The sequence below is a fragment of the Chlorocebus sabaeus genome, chromosome 2 (assembly GCF_047675955.1).
Source record: "Chlorocebus sabaeus isolate Y175 chromosome 2, mChlSab1.0.hap1, whole genome shotgun sequence".
Classification (NCBI taxonomy): Eukaryota; Metazoa; Chordata; class Mammalia; order Primates; family Cercopithecidae; genus Chlorocebus; species Chlorocebus sabaeus.
The window spans coordinates 49,333,293-49,354,244 of record NC_132905.1 but is presented as its reverse complement, the minus strand read 5'-3'; the positions used below and the strand labels follow the sequence as shown (position 1 = coordinate 49,354,244).

At 43.2% G+C, this 20,952-nt stretch overlaps 1 protein-coding gene across 3 annotated transcripts in view; it reads right to left on the bottom strand.

Annotated features, from left to right (window-relative positions):
• The window catches only part of KIF16B (kinesin family member 16B), a 313,597-nt gene that overhangs the window by 119,307 nt on the left and 173,338 nt on the right, over positions 1-20,952 (bottom strand). For all 3 annotated transcript variants that reach the window (XM_007960606.3, XM_073008383.1, XM_007960575.3), the window contains exon 17: positions 20,099-20,187. In XM_007960606.3, coding sequence (XP_007958797.3) covers positions 20,099-20,187 — 89 coding nt within the window. The remainder of the gene's footprint in view (positions 1-20,098; positions 20,188-20,952) is intronic.

Here is a 20,952-nt window from a genome sequence, read left to right as displayed (position 1 = left end):
CCAGACAGTAAAAAGCCTTGGACGTTACGTTAATGACTCTGAACTTGATCTTAAAGGAGGTGGCAGAAAAATGTCTTGGGCCAGGACTGTTGAAGAACACATACTCCTGCTGTTCTGTAGAAAACAGATGGGTGCAGGAGCAATACAAGAAGACAGAGACAAGTTAGTGGTAGAAACTTAAGTAGATGACAGAGCAGGACCCAAGTCAACTGCCTTGATCCTACGTACTACCAAATTCTGGGCTCAGAACCCCATGCTCAGGTGTGACACACTGACTGTCACTTACTGATCAGGAGCCTGGGGAGACAGGGACCACATCTCTCTTACAGACTGTTGTAGCCTCTTGCCTAGCACAGTACCTGACACTGTGCTCAATTTTTAAAAAGCAGGTGCTCAGTTGGCCAGGCACAGTGACTCACATCTGTAATCCAGCACTTTGGGAGGCAAGTGGATCACCTGAAGTCAGGAGTTCGAGACCAGCCTGGCGAACACGGTGAAACCCTGCCACTACTAAAAATACAAAAATTAGCCAGGTGTAGTGGCGGCCACCTGTAATCCCAGCTACTCAGGAGACTGAGGCAGGAGAATGGCTTGAACCCGGGAGGCAGAGGTTGCAGTGAACTGAGATCTTGCCACTGTACTCCAGCCTGGCAGACAAGAGCGAAACTCCATCTCAAAAAAAAAAAAAAAAAAAGGTAGGTGCTCAGTTAAAATGTCACATTAGATATTAAAACTCAGAATTTATTATCCTGGTGCGAGGATAAAGAAGTTAAGCTCTCTCCTGATACTCAGCAGGTCGAGCTGACAAAACTTGGCAACTGGTGGCATTTTGGTGGGGGTGGTAAAAAGAAAGAAAAAGGCAAAGATGACCCTCAGGTTTCTGTCCAACTCCTATAGGGGGTAGGAAGGCATAACATAATTACAAAGAGACTGAGTCCAGAGATCAGCAGGTGTGAATACAAATTCTAGTGTTCTGAGACCATGAACAAGTTATTTAACCTTGGATGCTTCATTGCTATAGAGGCTGAAGAAAGTAACAGGTCCCACCTCAAGGGGCTGTAGCCAGGATCAAGTGAGACGTGACATGTAAGGTGCCTGCTTGGCACCTGGACACAGCAGGGGCTGAGTGTTGCCTCGCACTGCTATGGTTCACCGAGATGAGGAGAGCAGTGGGCAGGGAGGGGGCTGGGGAGTGGCAGCTGTAGCAGTGCTGGCGCTCAAGGTCAGAGAGGCCAGGGCAGCGGTTGACACTCACTGAAGCTAATGACCACAGGGGATTCACTCTATACCCGGCACTGCTCTAGGTACTGTGAATTTAATTCTCACAGTGACCCTGTGAGGTCCCTGTTCCCATTTCACACATGAGAAATGGCAACGTCACTAGTAACTGGCAGAAACAGGTTTGATTCTAGAGCCCACAATTTTAATCTCTTCTCTGTCCTGCTTTCAAGGTAGGTTCAGTTTTACACACATAGAATCCAGGGTTTACAAAGGGTCATCCAACTGAGACGTCCAACAGGCAGCACGATACATGCCATAAACTGGTACGCAGGCCCTCATCAAGGCTGAAGATGTGGACCTGGCCTTCACCGGCATGTAGACAAGAACTGAAGCCCCAAGAGTGGGTGAGGTCCCCAGGACACACGTGCAGAAGGAAAACAAAGGAGCTTACTGCGAAGTCAGAAAGATCACAACTTCGTGGTGACTGGCAGAGATAAATGGCCCTCTAACGAGGCTGGGAGTGAGCAGTTAGAGATACAGAGAAAAATCAGGAAAGGGCAGACATATGAAAGCAGAGGGAAGAGGGTGTCTGAAGAAAGAGAAAGAGATCAGTAGTATGGAATAATCCAGGAATGCCAAGTAAAATGCAGAGCCCAAGGAACACCCAATGACCTTCGCTATGTGGAGGTTCATCTTGGAGAGACCTTTGCTGAGCTGGCGCTGAACTGCAGAGGTCTGAGGAGTGAGTGAGAGGAAACTGGAGACAGTGAATGTAAATATAGTAGAGCGCTTTCTTGGTAGGTTTAGTTATAAAGGGAAGGTGGTGGTTTTAGGAGAATGGGTGCTCATTTTAACACACAAAATAGACTTGTGCCTATTTAAATCCTTGTATGAACAAGCAGGAGACAGAGAGATTGAGTGAAAAACTGGGAAGAGGCTGGGAATATCTGATGGACAGAGAGGTCTCTGAGCGGGCAGGAAAGGAAAGGGTAGCGCCATGGGTGAGAGCAAGGGTTCGGGCACGGGTGCCAGCCCAGACCAAATTCTGGCTCCTATATGACCATGGGACAATCTCTCAACTTTTCTATGCCTCAATTACCTCATCTGAACACAGGCTCAAAAATAATCCTAGTCCTCAGTTGGTGAGAGGATCCAACAAGAGTACTCACAACCACTATTAACTTAGTTAATAAATACTAGCTATTAATCCTATAGGATCCATAATACAGGTAGGGGAAGTTAGTCTGAGAAAGGCAAAAGGGGAGTTCTTTCATTGGGACAGGAAGAAGAAGAAAAGGATGAATGCAAAGCAGACGTGGGATTTAAAGGTGCTGCTCTCTTAGGACTCCTCCTGTGTTCTACACGGAGTCAGAAACAAGCTCCTCTGCCTAATGACTCCTCTTCATAAGAGTGAGGAGAAATAATGGTGGGGTTAGAAGTAAAAGAGTCAGGAACATTATTTATAATAATGAAGGGGCCAGTGGGCAAGAGAACTGATGGAGGAAATGAGCAGAAAGGGCTGGCTGGGTATCATTCAAGCTTAGAGACTTAATTTACAGGGGCACTGATCTCTGTGTTGATGTGGTTTTCTCCGTTGCACTGAGCTCAGATGTCTAGATATAGGCTTAGGGCAGGGAGAGAGCGCAATGGTTCTAGAATCAATGGGATTCACATAAGTGGAAGAACAGAAGGACCATCTGATGATCTGGGAAGCAGATGGCTCAAGTGCTGGAGATGAGGGACTTAATTGGATAGGGAAGTAAATGGAGACAAGACAAGACTTACAGGAAAAGTGAGAAATCAAAGAAAGTCTCCAGGCTGAAGAAGGGAGTGCTATTTAAGTAACTAGATTGCAGGATGAGTTAGTTTCAAAGAATCACTGAAGATAATATCACAACTTAGAATGATGAAAGGCTTAGAAGGAAATGTCTGGAAGGGGAGGAGAAGGCAACAGTACAGACAGGCAAAGAGTGCGAAAGGCAAAAAGTGGGACAGGCAGATGTCCCAAGTGAGGCTCAGAAGTGCTCCAGTGGGCAGAGGAAGGATGGTCTGGAGCAGCTTGGAGGAGAATCTAAGAGTCTCCGGGTTGGTGAGATCACAGGTCATCCTTAGGGGAAGCCTTTACTTATTGGGATGGAGAAAGGGAAGTATGTGCATTAAGGGAAGCTGTCAAGATCAGGTGCTTGAGGCCATTGCTCTGGCCCCTGAAAGTAGTACTGTAAAGTACTGAGTCAGAAATCAGAGAGACAGTACCATTTTAATTCTTAACGAAGACTTGTGATTTCCTTTCTGTGACCAGTCTCTAAATGGGTAGAAACTTTGGTTGTTTTCTACTGAAAGCAAAATACCTTTGGTAAACAATGACACCTGTTTCCTCAAAAATAAGAGTAACATTTAAAAAACAAACCAAAAATACCATAAAGATGCTCAGTCTTAAATCACAAACAGTATGAGGGGAGAGTCATTCCAAAGTTCGAGTATTTTTAGATATGCAGTGATACGAGTTGCTGCTCACACTGGATCACTTCTGTTGAATATTATATATTTAATAATCATACTCCAAAATGCACCTATTTCCATAATCAATGATAATTATTTGGGATAATAAACCTCAGTAGATTGTAAAATATAAATGTGAGCGTGTCATTATCAAGGAGAGACCATCAAGAATAATTGTATTTGAAGGTGGCTTCATTTTAAATATGTGTAATTTATTATCTTACTTTACTGGAATTATCATGGCTCCCTATTCTAATTTCCCAAATGTTATAATTAAAAGGAAACCACAAAGGATGTAATTTTTGCAGGTGTTTTTAGCATTTTAAAATGACACTTGGAAGTATACTTACTGTGTTACGTCCAACAAAAAAAGGACAAGACAGCATACAAGCTATTTTTTTTTAAATCAGAGATAGCCTTTTCTTTTACATTAAAAGAGATCTACCATTTTTACATATAACTGCACATATTTCAATTAATCTTTCTGTTATCATCGGCAATAAAAAAATGAGCGAGTGGGAATGTCTCAGCTTATACCATAAAGAGGGAGGGACGGAGGAAGGAGGGAGGAGAGAGAAATGAGGAAGATTTAAATGAACTGAAAGCATAAACACCTGCATCCTTGTGTGTCTTCATGGTCATTCATGTTGTACCTATGATGTTGTTTCACTTTCTAAACAGAGTATGACTACCCAGGTCCAGTCAATGCTTGAGCAGGCAGTTGCAGTGCAGGTAGATAGGGAGGGTAACGGAAGCTGAGTCCAGCCCACAACATGCATGGAAGGGAGACCCCCTGGCAACAGAGGCGGTCTCCCTATGGGACAGTCATATTGGTAAAGTCCCTGGCATGGATATTACTCTATTATCTCAGTGGGCATATGATCAGAAAAGGAAAAACTTCTTGGTCAATGTGTAGGCCTGGCTTTTTCCTAGGTGACTTTTAGGTTGTTGTCAAATATAGGGATTACTTCATGGGCGTGCAACCCATGCAGCTGCACAGGGCCCTGTGCTCAGACAGGTCCCATACTTGATGCTCTGCTGTGGGCACCTTTAAATTTGCAATGATATTAGAACAAGAGGCCCAACTTTCAACAGGTACCGAACTCTGCAAATTATGCAGCTAGTTCTGATCAAGCATATGTCATCTTTGAAAGAACTCCCGGCCTTGTGCCTGGAATGCTCAGTGGTATTCCTCAGTCCAGACCTGGTAAGGAACTAGAAAAGCACTAGAACTCAGTGGACGATGTTTCACCTTTCCCTGATGCTTCACTAGGGTTTAGCTTCCAACTACAGAGGGTTCTTCAATGGTTTAGACAAAAATGTTGACCTTTTCACCACACTACCATCCCCTAGGAAACTTGAGTCATCTCAAGCACCTCACAAGTGAGTGAATCCCATGGAGACTAGGGGATCTTAAAGACTAAAGAGAAAGTTTGAATTTGGGTGAGGGGGTTTGTGTTTGTCCTATCCAATCTTCTTCCCAACCTTGCAAATCCTAACATTCTAGATGTTCCTTGAAGGCTAAGCAGAAAGCAGTTATTTCACCCAGGGTAGGCTCTGGGAGACTGAAGAAAAGAAGAACCCAGCCATCCATCGGGTTTCCAACTCTTCATGGAAAGGCCTTGAAGTCTTTCCTATGTGAATCAGCTCTCAGCAAACTTTCATTAGAAAGCTAGGAATAGCTGTTTGGTAGACACAATTGGAGTTTCTACACTATTCACTCCCTCTCACCCTTTTTTCAAATCATTGTCAGGGTATCCCACAGTAGGTGGACTTACAAAAAATTACAATTCAAGGGGTGTGTATCAAGATGGGGGTGGGAGACAAGAAGTCTCACAATGTAATTTAATCTAGAAGGTTGTGAAATTAAACTCTCTTAAATAAACTTCAGAGTTTATAACTCAAAAATTCAAAGCACTCTGGGAATGATTTTCTAACAAATTTCCAAATCCCTGGTCTAGAAGGTACTCACTAAACACTTTCCAAGGAGCCAGTCTTAAACCTTTTGCATTCCAAATGGAAAGTGCCCTAAGAAACAAGGATTGGTTTTTAAAAAAATAATAAAATTTGATATCATAAGCATTTTCACTAAGTTTCTCCCCGGCCTGTTTCTCACAGCAGTGGTATAACTGGCTCTGAAAATGACAGCTAGGACCATAGATGTGAAACCCAGAGGCTTTCCTAATCAAGTGAGAGGATCACAGGCAGTCTGAACTCGATAAGGACTTCAGATAGATCATACACTGAACTCATACACACCCCACCTCCCCTGCCCCTCCATCCTATTTTACAGGCCAGGAGAATGAGGCCCACAGAGTGTAAGACAGAGGGCCCAGGTGACCTCCTTTTGAGAGTCAGGACTCAAGCCCACCTCTTCCAACTCGTCATCCATTCTTCTACCCAGCCCGGAATTCTATCTTACCTTCTCAACCAAACCATGGTACTTTTTATCCCAGAAGGAGCCTCTCAAAAGTTAAAAATGATCCAACATTGCAAAATATATCTCTTCCCATTGGACAAACCAGAAGAATGCACCACATAATTTTCCTTCCACTTCCTTCAGCCACGCATTCTACACATACAATAAAACTTGTCCTGGCACCTGCTGTGAACAGGCAGGACTCTGAGTGGAATAAAGAATGGACAGCATGCCTTTGGGTACTCTTAAGTGAGTGAAACAGAGTGAAAGGAAACATGCTCATGTATCGACACACAGAATGTAAGGAGCCCAATGGGAAAGGGCATGTTTTCAATAGGAGATGGGGTGGAGGGACAGCATTTACAGGGATGAGAGGAAGCCTTGCAGAGGAGGTGTTGTCTGAGCTTGGCCTTGAAAAATGGATGGAACTGTGATGAGCATAGTGTTGTAGGTGGGGGAAAGTCCACTGGAAGAAAAATAGGAGAAGGAAGACGAATGAGAGGTACGCAGAGGAAGCTGTACAGAGCCTCAGTTGGCTACTGCTCTGATTAAATAAGGGGAAGTGGTGAGAAATAACAGGGAAGTTAGACTGTGAGCAGAATATTAAAGGTCCAGATGACACTCTCGAGGGCACCTTCCTGAGCAAGCTTCTCTTCCGCCTCCCCCGCCCATGAGTCCTCTATCACAGCACGGAGCAGGACTTTCAGGAACTGCTGGTTCACTCACCCATAATTCACCTGGTCAACATGCCAGGCACCATCCTAGGCACTGTGGTCTCAGCAAAAGAAATCAAGTTTCTTCCCTCATAAACCTCTATACCAGTGTGGGGTTGAGCTCACTAATACACAGTGAGTATGCCGTGAGATATGTACTCTGAAAAAGCATAAAGCTGGGGAAGAGGAAGGACTGGGAAGAGGACACTCAGGAGAGAGCTGCACGAAGGAAGCGAGTGGCCATGATGATGCATCCGGTGCCAACATGAGAGACGAGCCAGGCCACAGGCCAGGAGGGGACGTGTGCAGGACAATGGAAGTACAGAAGGACCACATGGTGCCAACAGGAAAAGAAACCAAGGGAGGGTGACCACAGGAGAAGAATCATGGCCCAAGAGAGAGCTAGGGTGGACACCATCCAGGGCCTTACAAGTCACAGAGGGCAGAGGTTGTCTCCCCCTCCACTGGGGTTTTCAGAGGACGGAGATCCCCACCTTGGCTGACTGTGTATCTTGAGGGCTTTTTGTAAGGCACAGAGTAGGTCTCAACCAATGATTGCTGTGGGTAGTGTTTTGAGGTCAGTGGCATGAGCTTGACAGCCAGAAACACAATGACAAGGAGTTACAGACCACCTGGGTGAGACGGTGTCAACCGATGTCCGTCTCTTTGCCATAAGAAATAACTTTTAATACCCTGCACACTCCCATGTTTAGAATAATTCACTGCAAAAAATTTGGAAAACACAGGTAAGTGTCCTGCACCATGACTCCTTTATTTTGTTCCCAGCCCTCAACCTTTCCGGCCATAAAGATGCACTCACAGAGAAAAGCCTACCAGAGAGTCTATTTTTTAATCATTTCCTCATAATATACACCTTGGACAAATCACCAAATGATGATTATTCTACAACATAGTTTAATATCATGGAATTCTATAACATAGATGTACCATGATTTATGTACACAATTTCATATTGTTGGAAATGTACATGGGAAATTATCCTGGAAAACCATTTTGGTGAGGTCTATACCGGGTGGCCCAAGAAGAGGCTGGTTTAAGGAAAGAAACACTGTGCACATTTGTGGGTAGAGGGAAAAGAGAACAGAGAAGGGTAACTTGAAGATGCAAAGAAGACTCATAAAAGGCACGGCAGTTCCTCTGCCATGATGATACACTGTTGAAGTGAAGAGCTTTGCAAGTCCACCTGGCACACGCGTGCACCTCCGAGATCGCACAAGAGAAAGACAACACGCCAACACCCCTAACCAGGCAATGCTGAGATGTGCGCCTCAGTATCCCAGACCAGGACTGCCAGGGGTCTCGGGGCACCAGCCTGTCCGCCATGCCCAGCCTTCTGTTGCAGTGCGTTTTCTTTTCTAGGTATCCGACGCAGTGGTATATTCCTTCCTTTCCTTACTTCTCTCCCTGACACTTCCCTCCTCATTCCTCCCCATGTGGCTTTAATTTAAGCAGCAGCTGCCATCAAAAAAAGAATTCTGGGTGAGGATTTAGCTGACAAAATAACAAGGTAGACCAAGATTTATATAAAGAATTAATTGAAATGTTACCAACAATTTACATGGGAAAAAAAGGAAATAGTTCTGAATGTCCTTAATGATTAGTCAAAAGTTAAATCAGTGATGATATAAACATAAAATGAAGAATCATATTCAATGGTGTGAGAAAAAGCACACAATAAAATGTTTAAAAAAAGTAGAAACTGTATATCTAGTGCAACCTCAATTCTGTTTTTTTAAATACTCTATATAATGCACAATTACAATATTTGATGTACACTTAAATATATGTACTTAAAATATAAGCAAACATTACAAATGTAAACCAATCATTTTTTCTTGGTGAAAAGATTATGAATACTTGTGATTACTTTATTCATTTCTGAATGTGTTACTTTTTATAATAAGCATTTCACTTTATAATGAGAGTAACACTACCTGTTTAAAAAATTTTGTTTAATCTACACTGATTACAGCAACTGTTTTACTTCTGCTTTGCTTCTATCAATCTGTGGTTCATTTCCATTTATTTCCAACAATGATGACAATTAACCTTAGGTCATGAGATATGGGAGTTGCTGCTGGTAACTAAACATATGGTGTCACTGACTTGGAAGCCAGCCATTCCAGGTTAAGAGTCATGATCTGTGATAAAAGGAGGGTATGGAAGTTCCTTAGTTCCTTGTCTGGAAACAGTTCACACATACATACATTCAGTCAAGAATTATTCCCTTAAACACCTACTCAGAAGTCAGAATACAGTACTGAGAAAACCAGATTCTTTCACTTATCACTAAATACAGAGACCAAGAGTAGACAGTTGCACAAACAGATATAATCACCAACTACTTAAAGTGTTAACAAGAAAAGATAGAGGATGCTATGAATAAGTAGGCCAGGAGGTAAAATTTGGATTGCATTTGGTAAATCCTCTTTGAGGAAGTGACATTTAAATGGAGATTTTGGAGACCATGTAAGATTTAGTCATGTGAAGAACCAGTGGACAAATGGACAAGTGTTCTAGGAGGAGAAAATAGCATATGCAAAGACCTAGAAGCAAAAATGAATGTGTACAACTGGAAACCTTGACTGAATTAGCAACATGTTCTAATCAAATGAGTTAACAAATTACAGAGCCGCTGACATGTAATCAAGTTAATATGTTACTGCCATGGAAAATCATGCTGTCATGTAGGGCTAGGAGGAAACCTACTTTCTCCCACCATTGCCTATAACTGCCATTCATCATTTCACCAGAACAGTCTCATTTGCTCAGCTGACCTTGACAATTCAGCTTTCGATTGCACGGTTATAATATGGCTGAAGCAAAATGCGTCCTACCACTCAGATAATACAATCTGAAGTAACTGAATAAAGGTACATTGTTCTTCGAATTCAAGCGCTCGTCTCCCCATCTACTTTGAAAACAGAAAACACCTGAAGCTCTTCAGTTAAAGTGGCTCACAGTGGAATAATATTCAAGGACAAAAGGAAAAAAGCAAAGTCTGTAATTAACACTAATCTCAGTTAATGGAGGAAGAAGCCCACTTCTTTCAGTTGCTTTCATCACATGTTCCCCAAGATTGTGTATCTTAACAAGCTATTTAAGGCAATCTATAGCCAACTGTAAAGTTAGTAAATGGTCCATAAAAATGCAAAACAACTGAGACCAAAAACTGGAGAAGAAACCAGCCTTGCAGCAAACTAAACTTTTGAAAAATGGTAAGGCCCAATAAAATAAACCAGCAGAGATAAACACAGTAAATAACCATCAACTAAAACACAGGCTAACTACCAAATTACCAGCAACATAAATACTGCCAACTCCATGTATAAAATGTCCATGCTCAAGGTCAGTAAGAAAAAAAAAAAAAAAAGGATAAGACAATTTATAAAGTAGCAGCGAGTGAGCGAGAAGAGGAGAGAAAAGTGTGCTTGCAAGGGAATGTGGTCTTCTTCCCTCCCAGGACACGCAGTGGGGACCATGACCTCACATGAAGGTGCAAACCTTGTTGAGAATATCTCCAGCTACCAGCAGATTCTATTTCTGAAGCCCCTTCTACATTGTTAGAAAGCAAAGGGGAAAAGTGCATTCCCCTTAGTTCATGTTTATTAGACATCTAAGTTCCAAGTATGCTGCTGTGCACTGAGTAAACAACAAACTAGATTCTATGTCTGTTTTTTCTGGAAGTGTCCAGTCGTGGACAGCAAAGCTAAGGCTCAGTACAACAATGGGCATACCCGTTATTGGTGTCTTCTTACTTTCTCCCTAATGTGATGTATTCATCCTCCCAGTTTAGTGAAGGCAGAAAGGAGGTGAGGAAGTAAGGAAGGCAGGGAGGGAGGGAGGAAGATATGAAAGAAATGGGGAAGGAGTGGGACACAGGGAGGAAAATGAAACTATTTCCTTTCATATAATTTTTGTCATCTGGGGAGAAGCCCTTACTATCACCTTGGTGCCGTTGGCTTTTTGTATTCAAATCCCAGAACTCTTCATTTGGAATCTAGTTCTTTCCAGCTTTACATTCCGGAAATCCATTTCCATTCTTAATCTGAAAGTACCAGGGAGGCTGATGCTAATCTCATAGAGCATTCTAGTATAGCAAGTAACTCAGCACAGAACGAATTAGGAGCTTGGTGAGTCTTTCTTGATGACCAGGATGCCCAGGGCTTGCTTTTAGAGACAGCCACTGTTTGCCAGATTCCCTAGATTCTAGGGCCTGTGAATATAGCCTAGAACTGTGTCTAGGAGGGTGTAATTATATTGACACATTCAACACTCTAAGAAGGCCCATTTTCAGCTTGAAAAACAAAATAAAAAGGATAGTCTCATCTATCAGTGGGAATGGTGGTAATATATATATAAACATTCTGTAGAATAATTTGTGAATATGCATCAAGAGCCTTAAAACTATATGCACTCTGGCTGGGCCATTCTACTGCTACTTCCTCCCTGCTGAGGAATTAATCACGGCAAAATGCAAAGATTTAGCTACAAAGCTCTTCAGAGCAATAACTTGTGATAGTTAAAAATGAGATAACAAAATGCCTACCAATAGAAGTTAAATAAGGTATGGCAGGGGTCCCCAATCCCCAGGCTGTGGACTGGTACCAGCATTCGATTTGCATAGGAGCGCAAACCCTATCATGAACTGCGCACACGAGGGATCTAGGTTGTGCGCTCCTTATGAGACTCACCTAATTATCTGAGGTGGAAGAGTTTGATCCCGAAACCATCCATCCCCCTCCTCTGTTCCTGTCCCTGGAAAAACCGTCTTCCACGAAAGTTGGTCCATGGGGCCAAAAAGGCTGAGGTAGGGAACAGTCATACAATGGACTATCATATGGACATTAAAATAATGTGAAAGAATTTATGAAAGAAAAAAATAATAAGTGCAAAAAACTTGCAAGTCCAACATTAATCCATCTTGGCACAAGATATAAAATATAAATATATATATATAAATGTGTGCACATACATAAATGTGTGTGTACATCTACACAAGGACAGGCAGAGACAAAGAGAGATGGACAGTGGAAGAAACAGGGGTATAGGCTGGAAGGTACAGTAACATGTTAACTGCAGTCACTTCTTTTTTTTTGCTTGTGATTTCTCAATTTCCCATAATGAACACATTAAAGTAAAATATACATTTAAGTATTACTCATCTGCCTTCTTCCCCGATCATCGGTAACTTCAGACCATCCTCTGAGTTAGGGGCCTTCCGTGGCTGCGGGGTCTGCACTGGCCCTGATGCTAACCAAACCCCCTCAGGCTGCTGCACTCCTTGGATGACGCTCCTCCAGTGGCTCACCAGATACAGGTTTGATCCGATTTTTGATATTTTTTAGTTTAACTGGGTTTGAAAGCTAGGTGTTTCTCCTCTTTAGAATTTAATTATTCAAATACATCCATTTAAATGGGCTCACCACTGGTTAGTGCTCAGAGGAGGCTAACGCGCCAGTGAAAAATTCTTTTATTTTCAAGACTGAAATGAGCTTGGAAGTTATCTAATTTTGCTTTGAGCACTTTGAAGAAGCTGTGAAAGCTTCTGCGGCTTGCCAAATGAGCCGCCTGTTTGCAGTCTCAAAGCAAGGCAGAGGAGGCCTGAGCAGTCGGCTTGGTTTCTTCTGAAAGACGCTGCACCAGCTGAGGAGGAATGTTTCCCCTGCAGGAAAATTATCTCCTGGCAAAGACCCTGGCTGGGCACCTCTCCAACGTGGAGCTAACTCCCAAAGGAAGTCACCAGGCTTCTCTGCCTAATCCAAAAATTCTCTGGCACCAAGTATCACGCATGTGTGCGTACAAATCATGGCTTCCAGGGAGCTTGAGGTGTGGGCCAGCAGTAATTTCCCAAACTATGTTCCAACTCTATGTGCCCAGTCAGGCTGATATAATGTTCTTGGGGAACAAGAACTTTGCTTTTAAAACTGCAAATCTTACTATAATTCAGAGCACAGGGTATTTATTTTTTAGACATGGGCTGTTTGGAAAATTAGTAGATGGCCTGCTGAACAAAGACAAAATTCACATTGCTCTGAAGATAACTTGGCGCTTACTGGATACAATAATTTGCAAACCAGTCATTCTTTTGGAGAGCTCTGTTCCAGGAAAAACTGAGTACTACGCAGCAATTTTTCAGTCAATTGCAAAGAACACACTCAGGTCTACACAATACCAAAGAAACCAAGAGGTATGGTCATTGTAACGCCACCAAATGTGTAGAAAACACATCTGTGTGGGTGAGTGACTCACAAAGATAAGGGCCAAGTAATGTGGAGATAGGAAACTGCACAGGGACCACGAACAAAAGACCTGGGCAGACCTGTGAGAGGGCAGACACATCCTTTGTGCTGAGAGCACATCTGCTGGCCAAAACCTACAAGCTCAATGAACATTTGTGAGGTGCCCATTCTGTGGGGTCTTCTGGAGATTCAAAGGTAAATGAGGCACAGTGCCTGCCCTCAAGAAGCCTAAATCAATTAAATACACAAACATCAAATGAACGAATTTGGAAAGAGCTAAGACACATGAATGCACAAAATGCCTGTGAGAGGATACACAGGAAGCACTTAGCTCCAACTGGTAATGCACAGAAAGCTTCCTGAGGATACGACTCTATGCTCAGCTTAAAAGAGGAAGATGACTGGCCAAGGGAAGAAGGGGAAGGAGTCACAGACAGTGTTACAGATGCAGAGGCCTGGAGAGAGGTGTGACCCACGTAAATCACAGGATAAAGTTCGGGGTGGAAAGTGACTGAAAATAACATTGGAGAACAAAGTCAGAGATGATCAGGTTGATGCTTGGAAGTCACCACCTGGTAGGTACTGAGGGGGCAGGCCAGATGCTGAGAAGAGGAGGAGGGGGTGACCAGGAAGGGCTAAGGAGGTGTGGTGAGCTCTTTCCTCAGGTTCACGGCAGGGACAGGACTCCAGGGGTAGGCCCACAAGTCTTCCCTGTGCCATCAGATAGAGAAAGTCAGGAATCACAGTGGGAACCATGCCAATCAGAGCTCTGCAACATTTGCTGCTCCTCATGTATTGACCCCATTATCCATTTAAGGAAAAAAAAAAATCTGTCCTACATGTTCTTTGGTAGTGATGGGCAACAAGATTTCCTAGAGTGAAAGATCCCTATATACTTGCTGAAGGTGGGGGCAACAAGAGGAAGAGTGCTAGGAAGACAATGTACCCACGTGGAGCCAATTAGGGAAGGAAAAAAATTCCCAAGGGATAGAGTGGGTGATGACTCAACCTACAGGAAAGCAGGTGGCTGCAGAGGGACCTGGGCACGGGAGGGGAGGCCCAGCATTGTTAGGCAGAAGCCAGCATGAGGGCTTAGCGCAGAGAAGGAGGAGGCCAGGAGGCGCGTGTGTTTGTGCATGTTGGGGCGGGCAGGGAAGCAAACATTTAATAAGCACCTGCCTTGTATTACACAACAATTAAGAGGGTCAGCAGCTAGTTTGGCCTAAGAGGGGGGAAAGTAATAAAGAGCAGAAGAAAGCTCTCAAACAATTCTGTTTGAGTAGGAGGTGCCATCAATGCTTTTGACTCCTGGAGAGGTGATAAGGCAAATATGGGGTTAAGGGTCTCCAGACTCCGTACTTCTCGGCAGGGCTTCATCACCTGCTGAAGCTACGAGACTGCTCACAGGACTTGGTGACTACATAGGTGCCCTAGGAGGTGACTTAAAATGAGATGCGATGCATTGGGAGCATGGATCTGGGGTGACATGTGCAGCTTTCCCTAATTTAAAGACCTTCAAACTCATCCAAGTCTGGCATGTGCAAAGATAATACTACCACCATTCTGATTTCTGACAGGCTTTACAAGTGTCTTCCCTGTTCACTAAATCATGCTCCGAGATGACTGAGCCTCGGTCTGTCTCAATCACTCAAGCCCCAGCACAGGGATGGACAAATGATGGGCCCTCAAGCACCACTGAAGGAATGAGGTAAAATGGCAGGGCTGTGAACATCTATTTTATTCAACACGGGGATCTGCCTTCATCCTCCAAGTGGAGAAATATCGCCTTTGACAGGCCACACAAACCCGAGCTTTTTCCATGGGGTGTCTGATCGCTGACGGAGTCACAGTCACTTACAGGAGAAAGTTCAAGGCCCAGGGCCTAGTTTTTCAAGGTTGTACTCATTATCCTCCCTTCCTCTTGACAACCTACTCCTCCTCCTGCCATATTTCTGTTTCAGCTGAGTGGCATGTAGCACCCAACCAGTTACTGAAGCCAGAAACTGCAAGTCAACATCTTTTCCTTCATTATATCCCATATCCAACTCATCATCCAAACCTCAGGACTTCCTGCCCTGACTATCTCTGCAGCTCACCCTTCTAGGTTCCTCCCACTGCTGCCTCAGTTCAGGCCCTCACCTCTAGGATCCTTGTGAGCTTCTTCAGGACTTGTGCTGCCTAGCCAGTTCCTGAGAAGTCAGAGCAATGCCTTTCAATACAAGGATGAATGATCATGCTTCTTCCTAGCTACAGGCACTCCTTGGACTGACTGGGTTTTGAGAAACATGCAAATGAGCTAGTTGAACTGAACTTGGCAGAACATGAGAGAGGTCATGTAATCATCAGGAAATCCATCCAGGATAGATTTACGTTAATCATTTATTTACTATACTTACTGGGGGAACTACATTTTGAGATTTTCTTTCTATATTTTTAGATACCATTTTCAACGTGGGACACTTGAGAAAACAGAAGAAAACAAAGATGAAAAGAATACAATAAGATACTGCCTCACACACATTTTGATGTGTACTGTAAACACAGAAAATCACAAATGCTGGTGAGGATATGGAGAAACTGGAACACTTGGGCCCTGTTGGTGGGAATGCAAAATGGTGCAGCTGTTGTAGAAAACAGCATAGCCGTTCCTTGAAAATTAAAAATAGGGCTCTACCACATGATCCAGCAGTTCCACTTCTGGGTATGCACTCACAAGAGTTGAAAACAAGGACTCAGACAGACAGTTGGACACCTATGTTCATAGCAGCATGATTCACAATAGCCAAAAGGTGAAAACAATCAAAGAGTCCATCAACAGATGAATGGATAAACAAAAGGTGGTAGTATCCGTACAATGGAATACTATTTGGTCATAAAAAGAAAGGAAATTCTGACACATGCTCTATTGTGGATGAACCTTAACTAAAGACATTATGCTAAGTGAAATATGCCAGTGAGAAGAGGACACACACTGTATGATTCTACTCACATGAGGTACCTAAAGTGGTTAAATTCATGGAGACAAAAGTTGAGTGCTGATTGTCAGGAGTTTGGGGGAAGGAGGGAATGGAAGTTATATTTAATGAGTACAGAGTTTTAGTTTTGCAAGATGAAACTGGTTGCACAGTAATGTCAACGCACTTCACACTACTGAACTGTACACTTAAAAGTCATTACCACGGAGAAGAATGCTAACTGAAGATTGGGCCCTAGAAACCTACCCCTCAGGCACCTAAAATTCATGGGCAATTACTTTCTACAGCAGGTGGCAAGTTGAAGGGGTCTGGGAACCAGAGAGAAAGAAAGTATGATGAAGTATTAAATAATTTTTATTTGCATTTGTGTCAATGAGTAATGCAAGGGGTAGCATGTATACTTGAAGTCAGGTGAACAGGCTGCATAATGGTAGCGTCAGATGCATCCAGAACCAACTGTAATTCCGTCCAAAACAGATTGCTTCTCCTGAATTCTCTGATTGCCTTGGCTAGTTCTTCATTTCAAGATGAGGCCCTCTTCCCACCTATGGCTTAAAGATCCTGAACATGATTTTGAGATTATTCAAGTAACTGCAGTATCCCCTGGGATTAGGCAGACAGATTAGCCACAAAACCACATTCCTCTGCATAATACGTCTCGTTCCAGTATTTGGAACGTCCATGCCCTACGAAATTTTAAAAGCCTTTCCCAAAGGGACTCATGTGACTTACTAAAATTTTATTCTTAATCTGTTTACAAAATTTTTATTAAGCATGTTATGTGAATGACATCTTATACAGAAAAGAGTAACACAAGGCCCCTGACCTTAAAAAGCTTCCATTCTAACAGGAAATATACATAAGCAGAATTCTTACCCGACTGCTAGCCTAGGCCTGCCCTCCCTGGCTCCATCTCAGGGAAGAGTGTACCACCTGTAGCAGCTGTTGAAGCCTGAATCCTGGGAGTCACTCTTAATTCCTTGATTCCACTTTGCTCCACCTCTATGGCTAAAGTACAGATCCAAGCCACTATTACCTTTCACTTGGACCAAGGAAATAGCTTTTTCTAAATGGTCTCCTGCTTCTATGCCACATTCTCCAAATGGCGTACATCCTAATATTTGTATTAAGTACATTTTCAGGTTACTCCCTTGCTTAAATCATTCTAGTGGTTTGCCAGTTCTCTTAAAAAACAGTCAAACCCCTTCCAATTGCCTGCATGGCCCTACATTAGCTGGCCCTTGACCTCCCCACCCTCACTTGTACCACTCTTCTTGCTTACTATATCCCATCTACTCTGGCCCTCTCTTCACTTCTCATTTTGAAGCCATCACACTTGCTTTCTCCTTCTGTCTCAATGCTTTCCATTCTCCCCCTTTCTGTTTTATGAGTGTCGTTTTCTCTCCATGTGAGTCTCAGACCAAACATCCCTTCTTCAGGCAGCCACACCTGATCAAACAGTGTCCTAAGACATTTGATTTCATTTTCACTTTCTGGATTTATTTTTAAATTATCTGTTAATTGTATCTCTCCTCCAACAAGCATGCAAGCTGACCTTCTCGGGATTACTGGCAATGGTGCCCCTGTCCTAGAATCCTGACTGGTTCATACAAGGCATTCAGAGAGGATTTGTTGATAGATGAGTGTATGTTACAAAGAAGACAAAATAAGGAGGAAAGAAATGGAGTAATGTACAGTGAAGAGGGGACATTGATTTTTGGTTGTGGGGAAGAAAAGTCAGGAATCGCTTCCACAGCAGAGATAGTCTGTACTATGCCCTGGAGGATGAGTAGGTAGCCAGGCAAAAATGTATCCTAGTCTCTGGAACTAGCAAAGGAAAAGCCCCAGAAGCACAAGCTTGTCCACCTGTAACTGACCAGTAAAACCAACAGTGGGAAGCTGGAGCTCAGAATACCTGGAGAGAGGCCCAGAGACGAGCATAGACAGTGGACAGCCCAACTGACATGGTACAGGCTGGAACTTTATTTTTTAGACCATGGAAAGTCATTGAAAAGTTTTGAGGATGAAAACTGGTACACTTTGACCTGCATTTTGTAAACACTGAAAAAAACTATTTGAACTTAAATCTAAAACAAAAAATGACATTACTTTTAAGAGAGCTAGACTTTCTCCCAAGTTTTAGGAAGAAAAAAGAAAGACTTCCATCCCATGTGTACATGTAAGGCAAAGAGGGGCCTGTGGCAAAGGAAAGGCTGACTGAAGATCACGTTTTGGTTTCCAAAGACATTCAATAGCCATATTACATTAGCAAATGGTTTCAGATTAAAAGGCACCATCACTGTAGAGGATAATGACAGTTGTATCTGGATTCCAGGATTAACTAACTGGGTCCTGGGCCAGGAGACACATCCAAGCCAGCATTCTTCATATCATAGGACAATTTAACTAGACAAACAATATCTAAGAGACAAGATCACACCATTTAAGCTGAAATTAACACTAAAGATCTGTGTATTATATTAAACTTAAACATGAGCAATTCCATCTCAGTCACAATAAAAGGCAACTGCTAAAACTGCTGTTAAAGACCTACAACAAAACGTGCCTTCTGAAGTACTTATCATTTAGTTGCTCTGAGAGTGTTCTCCCATTTCAGAGGTCTGACTGACACGGCTGATTTCAGGACAGAATTATTTAATGAGCACAACTTTCCTCAATGACCATGTAACAAAATGGAAAGATCAAATGGGAAAGACAAAGGCTGACACAAGGGAGTCAACTGCTGGTGCTTCCAGAAATCCTGGAAAGAGGGGGGCGCCCAGGAGTCCACAGCCACAGGGCTGTACTACCTGGCTTTTTTCTTAAGTTCAAGCAGGTGTTGGATTTGGGCTTCAGCTTGCTGGCCCATAAAATAAGGAATCCAGAAATGTGATCAAAGATCCCTCCTGTGACACTGAAGAAATTACTTGCAGGTGTCTGCTTTCCACAAACCAGAACACTGGCTTGGGCTGAAGGAGTGAATGGCTTTCAGCACATGGCTCGATGTTTGCGAGAAATCTCAGGGTTGAGGGTGAGGGAGCAATGGAAAATGGAACCAGTCTCCTAACTGCAGTAAGGCAGGAGGTAGCAGAGTCAAAGCACGGGTGATGGAATCAGATAGACCTGGATGCATGCCTCAGCTCTGACTGTGAAACTGACGGAGAGCAAATGTATAAACATTTTCCCATATGTAAAATGGAAATAGGTTTGTGAGAATTAAAAGAGAATTAAAAGATCAAGGTTCTTAGCATAGTGCCTGGCATACAGTAACTACTAAATAAATGACAGTTCTAGACAATGTTGTTCTTGTTACTTTTTTCTCACTTATTCAGTCATTTGATTTATCTCCATTATTTTACATGAGATTATCCTGGTAGGAAAGATAAAACTATGGAACCTCACACAACCAAAAAGGGCCCTCAAAGTTCCCTGTTTTTAGGCATTTTCATTATCACTGTCATTTTATTGATGAAGTCACTAAGAACATGAGTTAAGCTGACTGTCCAAGGTCACCCAGCCACTAAGTCCATTTAAAACATTCTCATTTGTGCTCTCAGTAGTCCCCTAGTGTTTGAAGTAGTAAAGATAATTTCCTGCTTTACTGGATGGCCTAAGAATCAGGCGGCCTCTGTTATTACAAATAATTTATAAAACAAGATAAAAGTGCGTAAGCCAAAGGGATCATGCACTGAGTAATCAAAGTGCCAACTCTAAAATATTAGACAGTTACGAAAATGATAATGAAGCTTGTAACAACCCTTACTAATGCTTATTATGCTGTTAAGCAAAAAATCAGAAAACGCAAACTGTTTATGTTGTGATTATAACTAAGTAAAATTATGCACATATATAGTAAGGGCTGGAAAGGAACTCGGAAAATGACGGCGGCTGATTTGATAAGGAGGCGCCGTTGCAGAAGTTTTATTTTTATCTTGTGACTATAATGGAGTTGGCACAATAAATGCAAAAGTGATCATCACAGGGAAGGAGATGCTGCTGTTCACTCACCCGGGGTTATACAACATGACTGCAGACAGGTTCTCACGGGACTTCGAGAGGTCGGTCATGGACAAGCTGAAGGAGGACAGAAGGCCACTCTAAGGGCAGACACAGGGCAGAGTGGTTACCTTAGCAGAGAAGAAAAGGTCACTGCTCTGGACTCATTGCTTCCAACATGTGAGAGACAATGAGGTACATATGCTCCTACTTAACACACACCACAATTAACTGATCTATCTGAGGAAAGCAGATCAGGGCAACAAGACCCTGATACGGCCGGGCGCGGTGGCTCAAGCCTGTAATCCCAGCACTTTGGGAGGCCGAGACGGGCGGATCACGAGGTCAGGAGATTGAGACCATCCTGGCTAACACGGTGAAACCCCGTCTCTACTAAAAAATACAAAAAACTAGCTGGGTGAGGTGGCGGGTGCCTGTAGTCCCAGATACTCGGGAGGCTGAGGCAGGAGAATGGCGTAAACCCAGGAGGTGAAGCTTGCAGTGAGCTGAGATCCGGCCACTGCACTCCAGCCTGGGCGACAGAGCAAGACTCCGTCTAAAAAAAAAAAAAAAAAGACCCTGATACATTTCAAACCCAAGCCTTCTGCTAAGTACAGTAGGACCTTGGCCTTCTAGGGCTGGGGAAATTCATCAGGAATTCCACAACCCAGTTGGTCTCCCCTGCCAGTTAAAGTCAAGGAAAGGGGTTACAATATCTTTGTCATCCTCCATTACCTGGCAGGCAGCAGTCTCCTGTAATCAGCGATATCCACACACACTTAGGGAGTGATAAAGACGGGAAGGCAGGAGAGGTGAAGGGAGACCAAAAGAGCGAGCTTGACCTATTTTGCTTCCATGAGAAGTTA